The sequence below is a fragment of the Chinchilla lanigera genome, unplaced genomic scaffold (assembly GCF_000276665.1).
Source record: "Chinchilla lanigera isolate Chin_1 unplaced genomic scaffold, ChiLan1.0 scaffold00018, whole genome shotgun sequence".
Lineage (NCBI taxonomy): Eukaryota > Metazoa > Chordata > Mammalia > Rodentia > Chinchillidae > Chinchilla > Chinchilla lanigera.
In genome coordinates, this window is record NW_004955419.1 from 11,440,577 (window position 1) to 11,465,687 (window position 25,111).

At 46.6% G+C, this 25,111-nt stretch overlaps 1 protein-coding gene across 1 annotated transcript in view; it reads right to left on the reverse strand.

Annotated features, from left to right (window-relative positions):
- Positions 1-25,111, reverse strand: part of Pappa (pregnancy-associated plasma protein A, pappalysin 1) — a gene marked incomplete at both ends in the record, with an annotated part of 230,329 nt that overhangs the window by 24,911 nt on the left and 180,307 nt on the right. The window contains 4 exon segments of the mRNA XM_013513305.1: positions 7,130-7,239; positions 12,541-12,688; positions 19,167-19,338; positions 20,188-20,398. Coding sequence (XP_013368759.1) covers positions 7,130-7,239; positions 12,541-12,688; positions 19,167-19,338; positions 20,188-20,398 — 641 coding nt within the window.

Genomic DNA, 25,111 nt, shown 5'->3' on the forward strand with positions numbered 1-25,111 from the left:
CTCTGTACTGTCTGTACTGTTCCTTTGCTATTTTGTAAAAGGTCGACTGTCTGTTAATATTTTCCTCCTTTTATTTTTAAAATAAAAAAAAAAAGAATGGGTCCATGTCAGAAAAGAGATGATTCTACTAAAGTAGAGATAATTCTTATCAACAAGTAAAGATGATTCTCTACTTATCCTCTCTCTACTAGAGTACCAGAAGAGTGTTTGCAATGCCAGGCATAGTTTCTAGTTTAGTGAGTCACCTTAATGTAGACTGAGTTAAATTAAAGATCTTGGACCAAGAGCTTAACTTGAGGATCTATCAGTCAGTCTCACGATGTAACACTTACTATCTAGTTCACCACTGTCTATATTGAGACTGTCTAACCTCTCCCAATATACACACAGGTGGTCTATGAGAAAGACCATAGGCTTGGAAACAGGACAGACGTGTTTACAATTCTAATTTGAAATTTCTTTCGCAATATCATCTATGATGCTTGTGAAATAGTACTGAAAACGTCACAGGCTTGTTGAGATAAATGGACAAGAAAACGTTTTTGGACCCATTTCTTAAGTTTCTTGAAGACAGATCCTAGATTTCAGACATCTTTGTTTTTCCCCAAGATCAGACAGGAGACACAGTGAACAAATACATAGAAAGGAATGTGCGTTCCTCAATATTCCTTCTTCACCTCTGCTTTCCAGCCATGGGGCCACAGTGAACAGGATCACCTGCTTTAATTCTCTGAAAAACCTTAACTAGCTCTCTTCTCTGAGCCCAAGTGTCTGTTCTTAGCCCAAATCCAGAAATGTTGGAGAGTATTTGGTAAAGATTCAAGAAGTAGAAAACAGCAGGGTTAGGATCCACCAGGGACTTGATGCCCATCCCTCCCCCTGTTTATTTGACAGCTAATTTAATCCATCTGCAGCAGTGTCTTGGTGTAGTTGTACAAGTTTCTGTCAGTTGAGGTTTACCTAACGTGAGTTCAGAAAAAGGACTTTTATACTATCTGTGTAAGCCTATTTATCTTTCCAAAGCTTTTGGATTTTCCACTATTACTCAGGTCTGCACGCCCCACCTGTCTTACTACAGGGTCCCTCTGTGTGCTGGGGAAACTCAGAAAGGAGACAGGCAGTGGGAACTGAAGGAAAGTCTAGGCTGTTCAGACCACAAATTGAGGGATCCCAGATGGGGCACCTCAAATGTCGGCCTTGTTCTTCCTAATGCCAGTGAGACATGTAGCCCAAGAAGAGCCCTTCAGGTTTTGTAAGAAGTTTTCATTTCCCACCTCAGTGTTTAAGAAGAATGGGTTGTCTTTCCTTTCTGGCTGCAGCTGCCATTTTTGCAACATCATCAGCACCACTACCACTGGTACCACCAGCATCATCAGCAACACCATCAGCACTACCAGAGTCACCACTATTAACTTCTTCCTCCTCTTTACCTTTATCCTCACACTACCATCGTCATCATCATCATCACTGCTATCATCACCATCACTACCACAGTCATCCTCAACAAAGTATAAGCACTCTTATTACTTCCATCAACACCAACACCATCATCTTTGTCTTCAGACTCACCACCAGGAACCCTATAGTAGAAGAATATTATGCTCAGAACTTTCCCCACACTGATGACTTACTGTAATAATGAGACAGATATTATTTTAGACTCTTATTTGCACAACAGAAAGCTGAGGAATGAGAAGTCATCCTTCACAAAGACAGGCAGTGAAGCTGGCACTTAAACCTCCAGCTATTTGCTTTTAAAGTCTAGGTTTCGAACACCACATTCTCCTTCAAAGTCTCATAGTCCCTGGAGCTATAATTATAAAGTAGCTTCCTCATTCAATCGAGGAGAAGGTCAAAGTTCAGAAAGGTAAAGAGATGCTGAGACAGGTGCAGGAGAGGAGAGAGTGTCTAAAAGATGAGGTAGAAAGCAAACAAGCCCTACTCAGAGCCAAGGATGTGTGGGAGGCCATCTTTAGAGGACCTCCTCATCCTGAGACCCAGATCTGACCCCTTCCTGAATGTCTTCTCAGATAAGCTCTCCTTTTTCCTTGATTTACAGGACCTACCAGGAGAGAATCATATTAGTTAGTATTATTATTATTGACTTTTGTTGTCAAGCAGTAAGTTTCTAACTTTCTTCTGAGTAGGATTCTTAAAAGCTTAGACACTTTTATGCTCTTTCTTAGTGTTTAAAGAATGTTTGCCACTTGGAAATCATAACGTTTATTGAATGAAGGAAAAAACAAACACATGATCAGATGAGTGAAAGTGTGGGAGAATGAGAAATCAGTAGATTCTGGCCACTTCTCTTTTTCTACCCACATCCTCTCCAGGGCACTTGGAATCTTCATCTATTATATCAGAGAAGCTGGACTTACTAGTTACTATCTACCTGTCATCTCCAGACTCCAGGCAGTTTCCTACTATCCTTCTTTCTTTTTGAGTGATGAAGTCTGTACCTTGCCTTCATGTATTACATAGGTTTATTTTCCAAAGTGTGTAGGATGCTTTCCTTGCAGGATGAGTTAAGCAGAATTAAAAAATTTAACCACATGACTTGAGCTGGACAGTTACAATCTCTCTGAGCCTCAGCTCCATCTGCAAAATGGTAAGAGTATTCACCTCAGTGGGTGCGACAGAGGCAAAATGAGGTGGCATATGTGGAAATGTCCCAGCAAATGTGGCCTTTATCATCACAGTCAGTAAATGGTAATGTCTCTTTCTTTTCTTTCTCTCTCTTTCTCTTTTCTTCTCCTGTTCTTCTTCCAGAGCCATTATAAAAGCTAAAGATTCAGCTACCTAAAGAAATTATATGCTGCTGAGCATGACAGCTGTATCTTATGTTGTAAAACTCTCCTGTCATCCCTGAACAAAGGGTCATGCAGGAGTAGACTGGAATTACTCCCTAGGAGCTGATGGGAGAAGACTCCCCAGTGCCCCCCAAAATTCTAAATATCCAAGCTGGTAGAGCCTATCTCATCCAAAGTTTGCGATCCAGGAGTTCTAGGATACACAACCCACAGAAGTATTTGCTTTGGCATACGAGTGCTTGGAAAAGGTCAAAATTGGTTGCCAAATTAAAAGAGATTCCAACTTTAAAAACTCCAGATTTATTGTACTCAAGTAAAAAGTGGAAAACGTGGTTATACTAGGCCCACATTTCCACACTGCTGCCCTTGGCTAGATCTGACCACTCTGGAAACAGCCAATAAAACAAAGATGTTTTTCATGGTTCACCACAGTCTCCACTATTCCCCCTAGCTCCTCCAGCACTGAGCTAGAACGGCATTTGTGTAGATCACTGAATGTGTGACTTCTCATTTATTCAGTTGGAGGGAGAGTTATCTGTCTTTGTATCTCTTTCAAAGTACATGTGTAGGGAGGGAGTGTAAGAAGGTGATGATTTAGAGAAAACAAGAAGTGTTTGCTTTATAGAAGTTCAAAATGTGCCTATGAAAGAAGTTCATGAATATACTTTATGATTTCAGTTATATGAAGTTCAAATGTAAACCAGATCCATTCATAGAGAGCAGAACTCCTGGTACCTTGGTGGTGGAGGCATTGCTGTGAAGAAGGGAATTGTTCACTGGCTAGGTGGGAAGGGTCACACCCTGATAGAGATAATGGTTTCATAGATGTGCACAAGTGTAAGAATTTATCAAGCCTTATGCTTTACAGGAGCATGAAAGTTAGATCTCAAGGAAAAGAAAAGAACTTCCATAATACAAAATTTTATTTCTAAAATCGGGTAGCATATATATGGGTGTTTGTTATATTTTTGTCCATTTTTCTGACTTTCAGAAATATTGATAGAAAACAGCATGACTGCCAATATTAATAATATGCCTAGGTATTCAAAAGTGCAGAATAATATGCTGGACCAGCTTCCCTCACCCACCCCACCCTCCTGGTTCCGCAAGTGCCTCAGTTCGTGACATCTGACCTAGATCCAGCTTTCATGAGAAAAATGGCCCAGAGAAGCGGTAGGATTTGCTCCAGGACATAAAGCATAAAGGACCACAAGTTGGTCACTTGATGAAGCAACCGTAAATATTTACTGTGCATCTACTGTGTGCTGTGTACTGAGGGATGTTCCTCAGGAAATAAAATGACCACAGTCCTGTCTGTACAACGTTGAAGTCCTTGTATACTAATAAGGACACATGATCTCAGTATTGATAGTCACCCATCTGTGTTTCATTGCATATGTAGTACAGTAAAGGGCTTAAAATGGTGTCATGGGTAAATGGAAGTGGTGATCTGCAGCCAGTTTCCACAGGCTCAAGAGGCCCTTAGAACCTGCATCTCGCCAGCCTTGTGTTCAGTGATGGGCATTTGGATACCTTGACTTCCCGTGTGGTGGGAGTATTTACACTGTGAAAATTGGCAAATGCTACAAATTAGAGTTCATTTTGGGGGCGGGAGAGATAGTTTTCAAACATTGGCCAGTGCAAGCTTGGTAATCAATCTGTTAATATCTCGCCATTGTGATTATTATTCTACATCCATGGGGGCTGCATGGCGGAAGCAAACCAGTGCATGGACTGATCCAAGTCCTTCTTCAATTCCTCTTCAGCATGTGGCTCTCATCTCTGAAATTTTATTTCCTCCATTGGAAATGGGAGAAGACTAATGCTCATCTAGTTTATAGAGGTGTATGAGGGGTAAGTGTGAATGTGTGTGTGTGTGTGTGTGTGTGTGTGTGTGTGTGTGGTGAGGTGGATAGGAAGCCCCTGGCCCAGTGCTTAACACAGCAAGTGTATCCTTAGTCCGTTCTGGCCTCTCTCTTACCCTGGGGCAAAGGTGTTCGGAGTTGGAGCAGAGCCTCATCCAGACCATCCCTCTCTCACTGCTGTGTGGGGCTTTCCCTCAGGATGCCGAGCAGTTAGTCTTGGCCTCCCTGGGGCCGGAAACGCCAGGACTGCAGCTCTATTTGTGCAGCTCAGCACTGAGGGCAAGGGTGCAGCACGGGCCAGCTTCTCTGCCTTCTTCCTGGAAATCATCAATCTATGCCCTTCGCCCTCCTCCCTTTTTCTACATTTTTTTTCCTCCTGGATAATGAGGCCTCCAGAGACTGGTGGAGGTCTGAACCTCGTTATGGCTCTCTCAGTAGGCCGGCATCAATAAAGGCGGGCAGACCAGGGAGCTGGGTGGGGGCTGGGGCAGGCAGGCAGCGGGTGGGCGACTGGGGGGGTGGGCGGGCGGCTCGCAGGCTTTCAGATCCTTGGATTTACTTCACAGTGAATTATAACCGAACGCTTTAGTGCCCAGAGCTCACAGAGAGGAGGGTGGGAATTTACTCAGGAGGTAGGAAAAGCCTCAAGTGGGAGCTCGGCCGGGCCAAGAAGACCTCGACTCTGGGGTGACAGGGAGGTCTCTCATGCTTTGGGGTGTGGGGGAGGTGGAGAAGGTACAGAGAACTAGGAGGGGCTGCCCATCCTAGTCCTGACTGGTAGGTGGTTGGCAGGACTCGCTCTCCTGTCCCTGTGATTCTGTTTCTCTATGTGTGTAACCAGGGGCCTGGACTTTGGGATCTCCAGCTGCCTTCTGAGTCTGACAGACACAGTCTGTGCACACTGCTGGGTGTTTCTGCACATCTGTGCATATCAGGACATTCTTGGGTATTTCTGCTTTAGGAATGGGGAAAGGCACTCTGAAGTAAAGGAAACAGATGAGTGAGTCTGAGGCCAGTGTAACGGGCTGTCCTGTCGTTGTGCAGTGAGGGAGAGGGAGGGACAGAAGACAGACTTGGAGGGGAAGAACACGCAGGGGAGGAAGCGGGTCAGGAGAACAAGATGTGATAGGGAGGAGGGAGAAACTGACAAAAGTAGAGGCAGAATAAAAGGGAATGAGGGGGGAGAAACAAAGAGACAGGAAAGAGAGAGCAGAAGAAGAAGAGAAAAAGGAGAAGGAATGGAGGGGACCTGAAAGCTGGGGGGTGCAGGAAGTGGCGGGGTCTGGTCAGGTCCACATGCCAAGAGTGCTGAGTAAGCCCTCAAAACCATGCCCTCAGCTCATCTGAGAAACAGTACACCCCGTATCGGGTTCTGCCCAGCTATCCGGAGCTCAATCTACAGCAGGCTGGCAGACAGCAGCTCCCAGCAGCCTGGGCAGAAAGGCTGGTGAAGAAAGATTCAGCTCAACAGCGCCTGTTGCCTCTGCCACCACCTCCTTCCCTGCCTCTCCAAGGTGAGGAGCGAGTGTCCAAAGCCACCATGAGACCTGAGAATATGCTGCCCTGGAGGCCAGGAATGGGAGACACATCATCTCAGGGGGACCCACCTGATCAGGTGACACAAGGGTAAGTGGGAAAGACCAACCTCACAGTCAAACTGTCACTGTCAAAAAGATGGTGGTGGGTCAGTAGTCATTAGGCCAGCTTGACACACAGGAAGGCCCCAGTATCTACACTTGAGTGTGGCTTTGAGGCCTCCCTTTGGGTCCATCACACTTCTGAGAATGCAGTGGCCATGGGGGTCAACCATGACCCCTCCCTCCTACCCTGCTTGAGTGTTAAATATCATTTGTATGCAAAGTGCCAGCTACGTGAACACAGGGCTCTGTAAAGGATAGGTGTGACTAGTGTCCTGAACATCACATGTTCTTTTTACCAAACAGGGAAAGTGCAAGAAAGAAGCCAGAGATGGAGACCACTGTAGGTTGTACATCTAGGGTGAGGGCACCAGGGAAACCAAAGAGCACTTTCCTTATGAGTATGGATATGACAGTCCGACAGACCCTAGGCTGTAATCTCACTCTTCAGTACCTACCTAAGTGCTCTTGGTGCCTTGTTTCCTTACCTGTAAACCAAGGACATGAGGACCCATTGTACCAGGCCAACATCAGCACTCAGGAGTACAATAAATGAAATGCCTTTCTTTTTTTTTTTTTTTTTTGGTTTTTCTCCGGTACCGGGAACCGAACTCATGACCTTGAGCTTGCCAGGCAGGCGCTTTTGCCGCTGAGCTAAATCCCCAGCCCCTGAAATGCCTTTCGTATGGGTCCTGATGAGAAGTGTTCAAGAAGGAGTGATGATGACATGAAACAGTGCAAGCACAGGGATGAACGTGGGGCTCCGCGATGGCATCTTCCTCTGCCTTAGCCACAGGCTGTGGCCCTGGTCACTCACCTGCACTCGTGTCGGGTTCAGCCAGTGAGGGATGTCACGCACTGTCACATTTGTTGGCAGGATGATGGACTCGCTGTTGTGGTCCAGGCACGAGGTGGCGCACTCTGACCCTGAGGGGAAGCACAGTGCAAGTTGGTGGATGGGGCCACCTTTGTTGCCCACAAGCTGACCTCCTTGCTGTTCCCTGGTCCCCAGTGGACTTGCCTGTTCTATCTTCAGGACAGTGGAAAGGGGTGAGCTCCATTGGCAGAGCCACCCTTGGTCTCCCTGACTCCATTCACTTGTCTCCAGTGGAGCTGGGAGCCACCACCATCACCACTGGCCCTGAACCCAGTTTAATCATGCTTCTGCTCATTCAAAGCCCTCCCCAGCACTTCCCATATCTAGGATCAAGTCCTTGCCCTTTGGCAGGCTCTCAGTGCTCTCTATGGTGTGATCCACCTCCTCTCCTCTCAGCATCCCCACACGCGAGCTGGTCCAATGTGAGTAGACTACTCTTGGCTGTCTACGAGTCCTACACTCCCCCACCTCTGTCCTTCTGTTTCTATCCACCTGGGCTCCCAAAACATCCACCTGCCTTCCCAGGACCAAATCCTATCAGTCCTTCAAGGCCTGGTGCAACTATGTCAATGTGTGCACCCAGATTTTGGGAGATGTCTGGGAGCTCTCCCTGTGTGGAATGCCCACCACACTGAATGTCCCTCCCTTGTCCCTTTGGGCATTCAGGAGTCTCAGCCCAGTGGTGCCTTCCCACCTCCTGCCTTTTGCACACAGTTAGTGTTGTGGTAGGAGGCATCGGTACTGGGGATTCATCTGAGCCTAGCCTAGAGCCTGACACCCAGGGAGAGCTCAGTGAGTTTCAGCCCAAGGGACTGAAATCAACATAAATAAAACACCAGCTTCCTTCTTCTTCACCCCCACTCTTCTCTTTCCTTTGAGCTTTTATTCCTGTCCTCTCCTGTGCCTTCCAGATCCTCCTTTAGCACGTTACTAAGCACCCTCTTGTCTCAGTCCATCTGCCAAAGAAGACCAGCCCATCACACATATCCATCAAAGCATCTGTCATGTTGCCATTTCCAGTTGGTTGAGTGACGACTGGACCTATAGCACTCCTCCTTTCTGGACTGTGATGTCTGTGGCCAGCACTGTCTTGCTCCTCCTTCTAAGCCGCAACACCATGCACGGCAGGTGGTAGGCATTCAGAAGGTGAAACTGGTGCAAAGAGACAATGTGTAAATGACTGCCTCAGTGTCCGAGGAAATGAAAGTATGAGTGAATGGACACGTGGATGGCAAACTGGCCTTTAGCCACGTTATGAAGGAGGAAGCAAGCGTATAAATGGGTGTTAGAATAAGCAGAGGATGGATGCAATGGTTAAAGGAAGGAAAATGAATCAGGAGATGCACAAAGGAAGGGCTGGATGATGCGCAGCGAAGGGTTTGCAGAGAGATGGCCCAGGCACTTCTGGGAGGAGGAAGTCGGCTCTCAGGCTGTGGGTTGCAAGGTACTGTGACCTGGCTCAGTCATTCTCCACCATAACCTCACCCATGCCCAGGTGGCCTAGTAATAAAGCCCATCCTATGAGATGTCCCTCAACTCGTTCATGAGGGTAAAAACTACCCTGGCAGATTCTGAGCAAGCCCTGAGGAGGTCATTCCTCTGTCACAGAGCAAAGCCACCTCTGGACAATGGTGCACCCAAACCAAGCCAATGCTTTTCTTTAAATATCCTATTCCTTAGCTCTTCTAAAGACCCCCTTCCAGATACATTCCTCACATACATGTGATCTGAATAATCACTCAATGTTCAAATTTTTACAAATTAAATACAGAAAAAAATAAACTTCCACTAATCCTCCACAATATACCTCCTCTGCCTTTGAATGCACTTATCCCATTGCTCTTGCTACTTTCTGAAACAGTCCTGGAAGTCTTTCTCCACACGCATACACACATACACACACACACATGCGCCTGTGCCTACAGGAGTACGTAATCTATCCAGAGCCTCCCTGTTGCCACCTTAACATCCTCTTCAGTCTAAGAGACACACGAGGTCTAAAGAAGGGGCAAGAATGGGGTGACCAGTCCAGGACAATGTTTAGAAATTGCACTTGAAAAACAGGCAGAGGGAGCCTGAAATAGGGACTACTTCTGACCTTGCTGGGTGATTTTCTTAGGTCACCTCAGCTCCCTGCAAATCCAGCCCTGTAAGGCAGGTGTCACTGCATCCATTTTACAGGTCACTCAGTCAAGAGGCCCAGAGCGCAGGTGACAAAGAGCCACAGCTTAACATCCACAACTCATCTCTCCTGACATCCAGGCATAGCAATGGACAGGGTTGGTTGTACAGAGAGGAGGCAGCAGTGGAAGGAGAGAAGTGAAATGGAAGAAAAGCGATAGGACAGAACAGAGGAGTCGAGAGAATGTTCCCAAGCAGGCCGAGATGCTCCGTGGTGGATGTTTTGTCACAAGATCAGTTCTAAAAGAGATTTTTAGGGTGCAAAGGTAAGACAAGCTGTGAAGATAAAATTCTTTTTGAAACAAGTGATGTTGTCTCCGAATAAGAGACAAAGGCTCTCTTATCCTGAGTGCAAAGAATAAAAGGGAAGTATATGGTCAAGGTAGGAGGCACTGGTTGTCTGTCCTCTGCAGCAGTGTGTGCTCTCTCTCTCTCTCTCTCTCTCTCTCTCTCTCTCTCTCTCTCTCTCTCTGTGTGTGTGTGTGTGTGTGTGTGTGTCTCTCCTCCCACTGGGCTCCCCTCCCCCACACCTGGGCTCTCGGGCCTCAGGACCAAGCTGCTGTGTTGTGATATATGAGCCATAATTGGCATCATTACAGAGTGGTGATCTCACCAGGCCCCCGCCTCTCCTTCCCCAGAGGTGCAGGGAGGGCATCAGCCAGTGGCAACAACTGCGACCTTCTGCAGGCTCATAACTGCCACACAAGCCTTCCTAGGCAGCTTGGGGAGGAACCAGAGAGATGTACTCTCCAGCCCCCAGTCCCAGAAGCCCTGTCCCCTGCACACACCGTCCCCATTTACAAAGCCTCAGATCACACTCCTCTCTGAGGTAAAGCCAAGTCTCCCCAGAGGAAGGCTTAGCCTGGGAGCTCACGGGGATCTTTGGAGTGAGCAGTGTGTGTGTGTGTGTGTGTGTGTGTGTTTGAGAGAGAGAGAGAGAGAAATCTGCATTCCCTCTTCATTTCTCTGTCTCCCTCAGTCCCTCTGCATTCTTTTTTCTCACCCTGCTGTTCCCACACAGGTCCCCACCACCACCATGGCCCATCCAGGGGTTCTTGGGCACATGAGATTCTGGGGAACAGAGGGAGATTAATATCATACAGATTTCTCCCGTTTTCTCCTTTGACCTTGAGAAAACTCTACCAGTAAAGGTGTTCCACCCTCACGCACATCCCTTCCACTATCTCTAGGCCATTCTGAGGGAGAGTAGTAGAGAGTGGCAGTGGAGTGCATGCGTGGTGCTGTGACAGGGGAAAGCAATAGAAGCACAATATGACCATGAGCTGCACTTGTGGAAATGTGCGCAGGTGCCTGGTCTACCTCTGGGCACCTTCCTGTGTGTTTGCTATACTTTGGGGCATGTGTTTGTGTTCCTGAGGTACCTGTACTTATGTATGGTGTACGTGTGTGCCATGTAGAGGTTTCCATGCTACCTATGTGTGTACATGTGTGGGCATGGTGGGATTGTGCGCTAGATATTTGTTTGACCTGTAGGTTCTAAGCATCCATTTTCTGTGTGGTATATGTGTTTTATGCTCTATGTGGTTGTGAAGTATTTCTGCATGTGATGTATGCTTGTTTACACATGTGTGAATGTATTTGTATGTGTCACTGAGTATGGACAGGCAGCAAATTTGTTCCTATAGTTTTTTTTAATATGCATAAAGGTTACTTAATCAGAATTTTTCTGACAGCACTGCTTAATGCCAGTCATGAGCGCACTTGAATCTTCACTTGAATCTTCTGATTGAGTTGGGAATAGGGACACCATCACAGACATATGTGGCCAGAGCTGGGCACCGCTGTTATGAATGACAGTGATGAGAAAATCTTGGCTTTGGGATGCGGCCATTAGTGTTACTATAGCAATACCTGTTGCCCCAAACTTCTGCAATGTCTACATGAGTGGGGCTTTTTGCAACCCTCCTCATCAGGGTTATCTGAGTTGGTGACTCTGAGATCTCATAGTTCTTTTTGATCCATAAGAGAGAGAAATTACATGCTTTGGTGTTCTCTGCCTTTTGCAATAGCAAGAACCCCAGACTTAATGCAGGAGTCTTGATTGCTATTCTAAGTCCAGGTGAAGGCCTTATGCTACTTAAGCTTCTGTATCTCCATTTTCAAACAGAGATGTTCAGTCTCCAAGCACCACCACCCTCCAAGCCCAGGCTTTGCTGCAGGACCTGTAGTGACAACACTTGGGGTGCCAAGTAAGGAGCATGCTGGCTCTGTTCATACTCAGATAACCTGCACCAGACAGCCCTAGCAATTACTCATAAATCACACTGGCCATGAGAAAGGACTTTCAATTCCTTGGCCTTTTTATCATGGTCAATTAGAGAATCAGCTGGAGGGGTCAGCATTACCACCTTTAAATGAGGTCAGGCCCCGTGCACTTCAAGTTCCCCAGAAAGCCTTGCAGCTGATGATTAATGCATCGCTTTGCGGATGCCTGGTTCAAACCAGGCAAGTACCTGGCGTCAGATCCCAGGCTGTCACTCCCCACTGTGTGGATTTCTATCACTACACAAACAGTATTTGGAAAATGCAATTTGTCCTCCTCTGGAGGGAGCTGAGAGGTCATGAAGAGGAGCCAGGCTGTGGAATAGGACCGGTCTCAGGACGGGGCTGGTGCATACTCCATGACCCCTTTTGAGTTTCAATTGCCTCATGTGTTAAAGGTTATTGAAAAGGAAGGAAGTAATGTCCTTCAAGTGTTCGTGGCAAGTCTGACTCATAGGAGGTCCTCGGAAATGCCTAGTATGATGCAAATTTTACAATTAATAACAAGACCAGCCACACTGGATCCTTGTGGCTTCCCTAAACAGGAGGTATACTTTCACATCTCCTGCTCCTTAGCTATAGGTGTTCTTCTCTCTGACGTGGAATTTCTGGATGACAAGCTCTTTGAAGTCACTGGGTAAGCATCTCTTCCTTTGGGTGCCTCCAGTGTTCCACTTCACCTCTGGCAGCTTTTCTATCCTCATAACTTTGCCAATGCCCCATGTCTGACTCCCTCTCTAGGAAGACGGGGTACAGCCTTGCTCCTCTGCCTCCCTCCTGCCTGTGCAGAGCCTCACACAGAGAGAAACTCAGCGCCACACCTGAGCAGCAGCCCCGAGTTCCCGGAAGGATATGAGCTTCCCACTGCCCCACGAGGCCCCTCCTACCTATGGCGTAGCCGTCGGGGCACTGTAGTTTAAGGTTGCTGTTCAGCTGGTTTGGGGCTGAGCACTGGCCTTGCATCTCCTGGCAGATGTGGAAGGAGCCGCTCCAGGTGCCATCTTTCCGGCAGTGGATGATGTTGCTTCCTCGTCCCTGAACACCACAGAAACACAGTGAGGACAAGGCTGCCCACAGGGTAGGCCTTTCAGAGTAAAGAAGAATCAACTTCTCATATGCTCACAGCTCAGGAAGGGGTTCCTAAGTGACTTCTTACCAAGGGCTGACGGTCATCCTGAGAGAGATGTTGTTAGTATCTCCATTTTACAGATGGGGAAACTAAGGACTCAGAATAGAAAAAGAAATAGATCTCAGGCTTTTGATACAGCCTATCTCTCAGGTTTCCTAAATCTTAGCCCAGTGATCTTTCAGAAAATTATAATTAAGGCAAGTACAGCTTAGGTTTGAATTGTTTATTATTGTTGTTGCCCATCAGCCATATGGTTGCCTACTTACACACCTGGTAAAAGTGTGTGTCCTGGGGCTATTCACAGAGGCACAGGTGCACAAAGCATCTCATCTCAGGGCTGTGCCTTGTGTTAACTAGGCAACCTGGTCCAGATAAGAAGCTTTCTATTCTAAGGGGTGCTTTACCTTCCTTTCCCTTCCTTTCCCTTCCCTTCCCTCCCCTTCCCTTCCCTTCCCTTCCATCAGTAATGGCACCAAGAGGGTGGTATGGGAGTCCTTCTCTCTGTATGCCCCAAACTCTTTAGTGTATGCTGTGTGTTATTTTTCAGTCTTCTGCAAAGTATTAGGTAAGTGCAGCTTAAAGACCCATCACTCCCCTTTACCAGCCTTTTCTAATCTCCAAGATCCCAGTGGGAGGTCCTCCTTTGCAAGTGTTTTAAAACTGCCACTGACTTCAAGAACTCTTCCTTAGTGCCCTTTCTGTGCCCAGCTCTGGGGGAGCAGAAGGAGCAAACATCTGGCCCAGTCAGGTGGCAGGAAAGGCAGGCACAGTCGCAGCCACTCCCCATCATATTCCTGTGCTCAGTGACACCAGGCGCAGGTGGGTCAGTGCTGTGAGCCCTTGGGGAGGATCAACGGTTCTGAAGGCTCAATCCAGGAAGGCCTCTTAGAGGAAGTGATGCTTGGAGAAACAGTGTTCAAGAACTGGGAGAATTATGGGCACAAAGGGAAGAGAAGGGCATTCCTGGAAGATGGAAGGGTGTGGGAAAGCAGAAGCAGTGATCGCTGCAGAGACCCAGGTGGTTCTGCTTCTATGGCTTAAGGGAAGAAGGAAAGCAGAGGGTGAATCGGATGCAGTATGGGCGCTTAGGCACGACCCTAAGGAGTCTGGAAGGTACCCTAAAGGAAACTTGAGAGAGCTTGGGTAGCCTCAGAGTAGAGGTGCATCTTCTGGAAGATTTCAGAACAAGCCATACCTGTTATCCCTTTTTGAGGCTTAGAGTAAGAAGAGAAACTCCATACACACCCAGAGAGCTGACTGCGCTCCTGCAACCAGAAACTGTGCAGTGACTCCCTCTGACCCGCAGCTTCCATTCAGATTCTTGCACCCAAACCCCAGCTTTACTCTGCCTTATGTTCCTGCCCCTTGCTCTCCACAGCACTGCCACCCCTCAGCCTTGGCTTCCACTTCCTGCAGGTTTGAAGGCACTGTCTTGCACGACCCTTCCTGCTCTGATTCTTCGCAGTGCACAAGCCCCACATCTGCAGCGCTATGTCTTCGTTACCATCATTCCCCACTAGTCATGAGCTCCTTCGGGCCCAGGACAGCACTCTGTCCATCTGTGTGTGCTCGACCCTTCAATAATGCCTTCCCGTTTGGTCCCTTCCTTCATCCCTCCACAGCTAGTCTTGTTCATTCGAGTCCTAGTTGTTCAACCAAAGATGAGATGAGTAGGTGGAGGGTGATGGACTCAATTTTGAATGAACAGGACAAGTAAAGATGGCATAGTCAAGGACGTAATGCATAAGTTAGTAAATGGAGAAATGAACAAAAAAGGAAATAAATGATGGGTGAGTGCGTGAAGAAATGAATAAACTCTTTCAAAGGGCTGATGTAGGCTGGAGCTGCCCTGTCTGGGAAAACAGCTGCAAGGAGACAGGATTCAGAAGGAAAAAGGGCCCCTCTCCGGGTCTCTCCTAGGTCGGCAGCAAGATGTGTGACTGCGAGGAGAAGCCTCTCCGGCCACTGGAGAAGGTGGCTCACCCTGAGCATGCAGTTGTGGGTGACTTACAGGGTCACACTCAGCAGTTCTGTGTGAGCTTCTGGCAAATTTATGGAGCTCCGCGTGGCTTTAGAGAACCCAGACTCTCCCTGTCGGAGCCCCAGGCTCTAGGCCCCATGATTCTGCTGGGCCCTCAGGGGAGTAGGAAATTGACCCCAATTTCCTGGAGCCTTGGCCTGGGCTGATGATGCATTTGGCCTCCAGCCTCTGAAGGGCTGCAGACCTCAGCACTACGTGGGCCAGAGCTGGCTGGAGAGCTGGGTTTGCAGCAGAGAATGTATTTGAGCTCACTGGAATCTGCTCAGGGAGTTTCAAATGGGGGAGCCTCATCACAGAAGGTGGGAGCATAAGGTACTGGTCTTATTGCCTCCCTGCTCTCCCTCTCCCTCTCCCTCCCTCTGCTAAAGCTACCGTGACAAAAATAGGGTATCCACTGTCTGGAAACCTTAGCCTGCAGTGGGCCAGGACTTCTGGGCTCCTGTGATAGAACCCGGAGGACATTTCTAGCCCCGCCTCCTGATCTTTTTGGTCCTTCCTCTAGGCAAACCACCTTCTCCACAGCGTGCCTCTCTTTCTTGCCTGCCTCTTCACCTTTGCATGTGCTATGTGTTCTGCACACCACACTCTGGAGCCTGTAGATGTTCAGGACGCCCTTTAGAGCTCCACCTGGGTACCCTTAGCGTTTGCCCCAACCTGATGCAGAGGGCAGATGTCCTTGCTAATGACTGAGTCTAGTTATAGCACACAAAACATGTGCAGCCTTTGTCCTTCCCTGCTGCAGGCATCTCTGCAGGCCCTGTCCCCATTCCCAAACTGGCTGTTCCCCTAATCACTCGCAAAAGCCCCATGGTGCTTCTCGCTGGGGGGTGGGCCTGAGTTATCTCCTCCAACAGCTCGAGAGTGTCTGAGCTGGATTAAGCCCTGAGACAATTAGCACCTCTGGCTGCCTGTCCACAGAGTCCCTGCCCTGTGCCAGCAGGCTGCCCTGGAAATGCTTAGGGGCACTGGGAAGAGAAGGGCTGCCCTTGCCTCCCACTGGAAACCAACTTGTGGGCCAGTACTTAGCCTCCTCTGGCCTCCTATCTGCATCTGTAAACCCAAGAGATTGTTTCTTCCTCAAGGATTTATTATGAGTTATGAAAAAGAGAGAAAGTGTGCAAGGCCAGCTTGGTGCCCATAAAAACACTCAAAGAGTTGGGGAGGGGTAATTATTACATTTCCCCATCTGGGTCTAAAAGGACAAGGACATCGTAAATGCTAGGGATGAGCTGTCAGATATCCTAGGTATAAGTGTAGCTATTTACACTGAAGTTTGAATTCAATGAATTAAGCACTACTAAATACTTAGTCACTGAGTCACCATAACCATGTTTCTAGTGTCCCACAGCCACACTCAGCCAGTAGCACAGCACAGATACAAAATGCTTTCAGCAGAGCATTGGGCACTGGGCAGTACTGGTCCAGGCTGAATTGCACAAGCGACCAGGTTTCACCACTTGCTGCCCTTGGGCAAGGCAAATGCCCCTTCTCAGACCCTCTGGAGCTAGCCAGCAGGGCGCTGGCTTTGAATGTGTATCCTTTGTTTCCCTGTCCTTTGGAGCATCGGTATTCTTTCCACTGGAACAACTACCAAAGCAGGCTACCTAATTTATGCCTTCCCCAGACTGCCGTGTTTGCTAACATAGGTTGCACCCTGCCCAACTCCAAGAATATCCTTAGCTATACCTTCTTTCTTTGCCTCACCTAACCCTCACTAGTAAACTCTGAGGAAAGTAGTATTATTTGCCCTCCCCTATTTTATTTACTTACTTATTTATTTATTTATTTATCTTTTTTGAGACAGGGTCTCGCTATGCAGTTCAGGCCAGCCTTGAGCTCACTTTGTAGTCCAGGCTGGCCTTGAACTCGCAATGATCCTCTTGCCTCGGCCTCCCGAGTGCTGGGATCACGAGCGTGTGCCACCACTCCTGGTCTCCTCCCCCATTTTATACACGAGGAAACTAAAGCTTGAAGTGTTAAGTAACTTATTCTCCAGCTACTAAGTGGTGAAGCCAGGATTTGGACTGAGGCTCCAGATCCAGCATTATACTACCTCCCATGAAACGAGTGAAGTGGAGATTTTATTTATTCATTAGCTTTTAGTGGCAGTCAGAGGAAGTGTATGACTCTCCCCTACAATAAACTCTATCTTTCCTGCCAGGATCTGGAACTTGTTTGGAAAACAAAGAAGTCCCGCTCCTTATAAGCCCTTTGACTAGAAATGCTCTGGGCCCTATGGTTCTGCCGTGTTTACAGGCCGGGAGAGGGAATCTGAGGTGAATACTAGCTTTGGCTCTCAGGGCCCTGGTCTGAGGGTAGGGGAAATTCACTTTCAGTACAGACTAGAAACGTCAGTTGTGTTAGGAGCCTGCTTGGCATGCTCCCCCTCATTCTTTCAGCAGACGAGAAATACCCTGCTTCTTCGTGTCCAGCCTCACCACCCACTGCCAAACAGAGCTGCTTGAGTCGTCTGATAAATTTACATTTTCCTATCCTTTAAATACAAACTGGCCATGAAAGTTCCCTGGCAGGCCCCAGGCAGACTGGGTTTCGGTTTGATAGCACGGCCACGGCCAGAAGATTATTTGGCTCGGCTGTTTGTGTAACTGTTAGCAACAGTTTTATGTAAGGGAGAGAGAAGGAAGCTGATCAGGCTGGAAGAAATCACGGTCCTCTCAGGTCTTTGCTTGTTCCAGCACAAGTTCCTGTGCCTTGGCAGTGATCAAGAGTATGCACCAGCACCCATGGGTGTCCCCAGGAGCCTGCATGTGCATGGCCAAGGGTTTTCAGACCCGGTGGGGGGGCACCTGCGTGCAGACTCAGACTGAGCTGATGCCACTGTGCCACCCCGGGTGCAGAGGAATTTCTGGGAGTCTTGCTTTTCTCATCCAGACAGTGAGAAAATTGATTTTGATGTTCATTTCATCTCTTTCTCTCATCCTTAATCCAGCTGCAACTTCATGAGGACCTACTAAGTGCCAGGCACTGTCCTGAGTAGTGACAGCAGCCGGCTGATTAAAAACTCAGTGAAGTTTTATGAAGCCATGAAACACTCAGACCATGGCCAGGTCATGTGGCCAGTGCTGAGAAGTGGGGATCCCAAAGAGGGATGCAGGGAGAGGGATGATTAGAAAGAGGAAGGGGACCCCACAGGTCAAGGGGTGCAGCATGATGAAGACTCAGGCAACTGGAAGAAGTGAGGGGACTGGTTAAGACAGAGGATGCAAGGCAGAGGGCATCCGCTCCCCCTGGGGATGGCAAGAGGTCTGGGATGCTGCCCACAGGGGAAGGGGGATTCTGCATCCTGAGGAATAAGCAAAGGTATTGTCACAATCAAGACAGAAACAACCAGGAAACTTTATGGTGGCTCAGAAAAGAGATCATCGTGATTAGAGTCACGTTGGTGACCCTGGGAATGGAAAGGACCAGCTTTAGGAGATGTTTTGAAGGGAAAATAGGAATTGAGGGTGGCTTAGATGTGAGGAAAGGGAGAAGAAGGCATTGAGGATGGTGGGTAGCAGCACCTGGCACTTAGAGCCACACACTGTGTAACAGAGACAATTGAGGCTGGCTAAAGACGAGACCAGTGGCGGAGCTTAGTGAGGTGAAATCTGGCCTCACCGGATGATGATCTTCACATATCTATGAGTGTAGGGTTGGGGTATGGACTTTAAATGATGGTTCCTCCTATCTTTCATTTTCCTTTCCAGTTCTTGATTCCCTGCCTATCCTATTGCGTAGTGAATGCTAGATGTGGGGATTTAGAAAAATCCCTCCACAGAACTCCTCAGTAGAACTAGGCAGGATTTTCAGTCAATGACACATGCCTGGAGAAAAGTTCAAACCCTCCCAGCTCCTCCTGAACCTCTTTCTTCCACAGGATACTCAAAACTGTACTTCTTGGCTAAATATGGATATTTTCTCTCAGGAGCCGGCTGATGTCTAAAGAAAATAGTAGTCCTGGGACCTTAAATATTTCAAGAACCAACGTGGGTGGTGATAGTGATAGAAAACTAAGAGAACTGTTAAAAAGTCTCTGGTCAGAGTAACTTAAGTGGTTAATTTCACATATTGGGAACCCATGTGTAATTTCCTATGTAAGGTTCCCATGCTAAAACATGCTCAAATCCAAAGCTCTCTGAACAACTAAAGTGTGATGTTCTAGGGAGAGAAATGAAGCTCAGAGAAATTGCAAAAGAAGCCAACTGGTGATCTTGCAGTTATACAGTCCAGGCCTAGGTAGATAGCAGGCTGGAGAAAGTGGTTGTTATGGTATAGTCTGGTCTTTGGTGAGCAGAGAGGAGAGGGACCAGACTATTCATCTCAGGCTCAAGGAGGCTTACCTGGGAGGTGTCGCTGTCCTCACACTTGATCCTACACTCGCTGTTGAACTGGAAGCCATTGGTGCACTGATAAAGCCCGTGGAATTTGGGTGGAGGTGGGTCACAGGTCACAGGAACACAAGCTACCTCCTGCCAGCTGCCATCCTGGGTACACTGAGTCTTGAAGGCCCGTCTTCAAAAAAGATATGAGAGAAGAGACAGCTGAAGTCCAAATGGGTACAGCCACACCCTCCCAACATACTATCACGATGCCCCACTGCTCTTTCTACCCTTGATTCCTTCCTGTTACATCCGAGGTTGGCAGCACGTGTAGGGGTTAAGGGTAAAGCATTCACAGAACTCCTTCCCTAGAGGCAGATACGAAGGTCAGACTCTCTCAGCTGTATGTGGGTTAAGATGAAACTCAAGCCCAACCAACTTATTGATTTCTCCCTTTCTTCCAGAGTGTTCTGATAGGTATTGCCACAGCAATTATACGAACACCCACTATGTATTAAACAACTGTTATGCACAAGGCTCTTTCTTTTTCAGTACTGGGGACTGAATCCAGGGTCTTCACACCGAACACAGTCACAATCCTTTTTAATTTTTATTTTTAGACGAGGCCTTGCCAAATGGCCCAGTTGCCCAAGCTGGGCTGTAATTTGTGGTTCTTCTGCCTCAGCTTTCCAGAATGTGCCACCAAGCTGGCTTGTAGAAAGCATCTTTATAACCACTTTGTACATATATCTTCATTGATTCTTTAAAGAACCTGATGTGGAAATTATTCTTATCATCTTCACTTGGCTGCTGAGAAATGCCAGAGAACTGAAGTCACTTGTCTGAGACCACACAGCCAGTTTGCAGCCAAGACAGAGCTAAAGTTACTTCTGCTGGACCCAAATCTGCAGTTATGTGTGCTTCCCACAAAACAGAATGGGATGACTTATGGGCAGCAAAGCAATGAGTGTCACCTTCCAAAGGTCAAATCTGACTCTGTTCCTTCGCAGAACTTGTGATTTTGTTTCCGGCCTCTACTTACTTCTTTGACTTCCGAGAGGATCCAGGCACGTGGTATCCGGGTTTGCACTTGTACTTGCAGAAGGATCCCACCTTGTGTTTGTTCTCAAGGCAGCGGGCTGTTTGCAGGTCTGCGTTCGGTACTGGGTCTGGGGCGAGACACATGAGCTCACACAAGGCTTCTGGAAAGGACCACAGCCCATCTTCCATACAGGTCAGAAAGCTGTTGTTGCCTGGGAGACACAAGTGGCAGGGTTATCAGACAAGGAAGCTCTTGACACCTGACCTAACACATAGGTTGTCCAGATTTTAGCTGACTTGACCACCAAGAAAATTTCTCAGGTAGAACTCCAACGTCTTCCACCTTTATAACTGAGGATCCTAGGGAGCTCCAGAAAGCTGCCACAAAGAAGAGAAGGCATAAAAAACTGGGGGGTGAATTGTCTCCATTGCTACAGTGAAATAAAACCCTTGTATTAAGGCTGAAATCCAAAGTGGCACCCCAAAAGGCTCATCGTTCTGAAGACTTGGTTGCTGATGGGCTTTTGGGAAATGTCTGGATCATGAAAGCTCTGATTTGTCTGAATTACCTCACTGGTAAGATTACTCTTGATGGTATTATTTGGAGGTGATGAAAACAGGAGGCGGGACCTAAATGAAGGGAGTGGGTCCCCATCCCCTTCCTCTCTGGTTCTTTCCCTTCCTCTCTGCTTTCTAGCTGCCAGAACATGAGCAGCTTTTCTTCACCAGGCTCTTCAACCATATTTCTGCTTTACCAAGGGACCAAAATCAAGGGGGCCAGCCCACCATGGATGGCAAAGGATTCAAACCTCTGAAACTATAAGCCCAAATAAAACATCCTTCCTTTAAATTGTCTGTATCAGGTATTTTGTTGCAGTAATTGGAAGCTGTTTAACACAGCTTCTAAACCTCTTATGCTGCCCAGAAAAGAGACTTCATTACCCTTCCATCCATCCCCTCTGCTGAGAGGAAGGGACTTGTGTCTGACAGCTGGCAGCGTGAGCCAGCTCCTATCAGAATCCACTCCAACTCTGGAATCAATGTGCTGTGTGACCTTAAGCAGCCACATCCCCTGGGCTGGACCCTCGCATCTGTCCTAGTCCTATCCAGACCTGCAAGTGACAGCGTCATGCTAGGAAGAGATTGGGTTTTCTGTTGAGGCCGCAGTGGTCAGAAAAGCTCTGTCAAATAAGCCAAGAGAGCAGTGCTACCCCACAGCTCACGCCAGCTCGGACAGAGTGCTGATTGCTATTGGGACACTGGCCTGATGGGGAATGCCAAAAATAAAAGTAAAAGAGAGCTTCTCCCTGCCAGCTCATATATTATCAAGGCATAGCCTGCCCAAAACTCCTCAAGACAGTTAGAGTAGGATCTGAAATGAGTATTTCTCTGCTGAAATCTTTCCTTCCCTGGTTAGAACCGAGTGGTGTTGACAACCAGGGCCCTTGGAGTTGAACTTGGAGGGATGAAGTGATAAGGAGGAAACCAGCATTTACTGAGGAGGTACTATGTTCTGAGTGCTTCTCATATACAATCTCATTCATTCTGCAATAAATGGTGTGCCTTGTATGACAATATTCATTTAGACAAAGGGACTCAGAATGAAAAGACTTTACCAAGTTCTTCTAGCCTGTCTTATAGGAAGAAAAAAAAAACACCACACTTTGAAACCAATTTTGTCTAACCACAGAGATGGTTGTTTTTAATGGAAAGTTGGCTATATATGCTCAGCAGAGCTCTTATTTTCTGGGAGAGCCAACCTCAACTCTCTTATTCTCGGAAAGAAAACAATTGCTCCTGACTTTCATATGTTGAGAAGATTAAATGCAATAACATTTACAAAAAGGGCCCATAAAAGTACTGTCAAGCTCATTGTATGCTAAACTTGTTTCCTGCTTCCCTCTCTCCTTTCCTCTTTAACAAGTTTATATGTTATGGGGAAAACATCAAACAAAACAAAATAAAACAAAACAAAACAAGGATAACCCTGCCCTCTTGTTGCTTATAATCTAGCTCTATAAAGAAAAACACAATAAACTACCCTAAAAGTGAATTATAATGTTGAGTGTGTTAGTAGGTGGCAAGTATTAAAGACAAAAATAAAGCAAGCAAAAGAAAAAAGAAGCAAGTACTTTGCAGTTTCGTATGGGTTTTGCTGCTTCTTCTATCCCCCTTCATTTTCTCCCATTTCCTCCCTTGTCACTGTGATTCATCTGGGTAGCACAAGGCATTTCAGTGTCTGTAAACTTCACAGAAAATATTACATTGATAAAGTGTAATACTGCCAGCTATAGACATTTTGACATCACGGTAAGTGAGTAAAGGGTGCGGCAAGGCAATTCATTTGGCTTTCACAGAAGCAGAGAGGCATCCAGAAGCCAGGGACTACAAAGTTCTTTTTATTTCATTGCTTTGGGAATTGGGATGGTCAGTGTTTCGAGTCTAAGCATAATTTAGGCTTAAGAGTAAGGGGAGCTATAAAAGCTATAGGGAACATATCTAAATTGCTCAGGAAGGATAAAATATCTGTGGACAGAGTGTTGGGGGATCTTGAAAACTACACTGTATCACCTATGGAAATTGTGAATTGTGGAGTGAAAGCCTTAGATCTTATTAGACAAGGTAACAGAAAAACTGCAGAATGTTAATCAGGAGATAAAGTGTAAACTAAAACCATTCTGGAGAAAAGTACTGTCATTAGGAGTTGACAGTGTCAAAAGAAGCAGCATGTTAAAGGAAGAATTGGTGATTCAGGACCATGGATATGTCCCCTACCTCCACAGCAACTCAAGAAAAGCAGACAGTGAACCATACAGAATCGAAATTCCCCCGCCGCAGCTATAGCTGCTACTTGACCTGACTAAGCGCCTTGAGGAAAGCAAGTATGGTAGATGCAGATCCATGCCCTTTACACATGCTCTTGGCATTGATCTCTACAGTTAAAGGAAGCTTACTGCACTGAGATATTTTGTTCTGGTCATGGACGCATGCTCTGTCCACAAAAGGGGTGAGCACAAAGTACCAAGAAATTGGTAAGCAGCATTAAACCAGTAAAGACCCTGGTAGATTTACATGCCAACTGGAGAGTTTTGATCACTCAAGCATGTTTTACATTGCACCTCACAGCTCCTAGCGGGTCTGACTTCTTGTGGTGCATAGCGGTAACTGGTTTTTCAAGAGACTTTTTGTGATCTTTGTTAATTCTCTGTACCCTGTCCTTATACTCTACTTGTGTTTCCTGGAAAAGATGACTCAGGTCACAAAGCAAAAGCATGTATAAGTTGGAGCTCCTAGCAGAAGGTAAGGGTGGTGATACTGGAAATTAGGATCCTATCCTTCTGAGTTCCTGCCTCTTCATTTACTCATCTTTTGAAACTAGGAAAATAAATCTTGCTCTGACTGTCTGCAAATGTGGCAGATTTTAGTTCTGAAAGCATGTTTCTAGGGTCCAGGAATGATCAGGTGGTAAAGAGTTCATATGAATCGGGCTTGATATCCTCAGGAAGTATATCATTTTCTCAGTCAAACAGCACTAATCAAAGTGGAAACAATGAAGTTTAATTTTCCTTCTCCCCTCCCTACATGTTTGCATGGAATTCTATCATTGTCTCTCATTGAGTTCCTGGAGTTAACCAAGGGAAAATTATTTACACCACCTCCTTGATCCTTCTATTAACAAAATTTCAGTTTATGATTAATCCCATTTTTAAGGGAGAAAGCCAAGACCCTACAGGGCCAAGCTAATGGTTCTTCAAACTAGAGTTGAAGCTCTATCCAGGCCCATCTGACTCATAAGTTGAGCTTTTTGGTCTACTCTCTGGCTTCTACCCCTGAGCATGGCCAAGGAAGAATCACTATTTACAGAAAATCTTATGGAGCTGGGAATTTAGACCACTAGAGGATCATCAAATCAAGGACTATTCCCACAATAGGATTTCATCATCCTCATCCTCTCTGCTCTGCACAGAATGAGGTCCCTTACTTCCAAATTTCTTTACCAGGGACCCCTGATTATTATTCCAAGTGCTAGACACAAAGCAAAGAGAATTCTAAGAAGTAGTCATTTTTAGGGATAATAATGAAGAATCCTTCCTAAGAAAGGGAAGAAAGAGCCTGATAACTTGGACACTTCTACGCAGGCAGAGATGGCCACATGCAAGTGGAAAACACAAGTTATACTATTTCACCCGAGCAGTCCAAAGGGTTGAATGCTGAATAGTGTAGGATGCGATCATTTTCCACATCCACCCAGCCCTCCTCTCTTCTTCAGTAAAACTTAAGAAATCTGAAAAGACTCAATTCAAATGGGTGTGTTATGGAAAGTGGTGAACAGATCAAGTTTTAAATCCAAGGACAAAGCTAAGGTAGCAACTGCGACAACCTCTTACAAAGATCCTTGTAGAATCTGGGCATGCTTACTTTGAAAGATGCATTCCCTGTAAATATTAAATGCTCACAACATGGTTGAATTGAGTTGGGGTTAACTAGGTGATGTAAGTAACATATTTTTAGACATTTGATTAAACATTTATGATTTTGATTTTCAAGTTTTCTTTTTAGAGTTTGAGATGGTTTTTTCCCCTCATGCATTTTTGTAGGTTCTTTCTATGCTCATTTGATAAAGAACCTTGGCTGAGATAACTTTAAGATGGTGAATTCTCAGGATATTTTGCCTAAATCTTGAAGACAGGTTGGAATTTCAATTATATTGCAGGATGGTTGAGAAAAATTTACCAGGGATATATGGGTGAGGTGGGTTTGTTCTGCCTGTGTAAAACTAGCTTCCTAGGCACTACACTCAGTAGTTTATCCCACATGGTAGTTATTCTTCTGAAGGCATCAACCTTGTGGTCTGAGAAAAACATGGAAGATGGACCATGTTCCATATTTCCAGTGTCAAGGGCCTCTCAGGTCAAACAGATCAG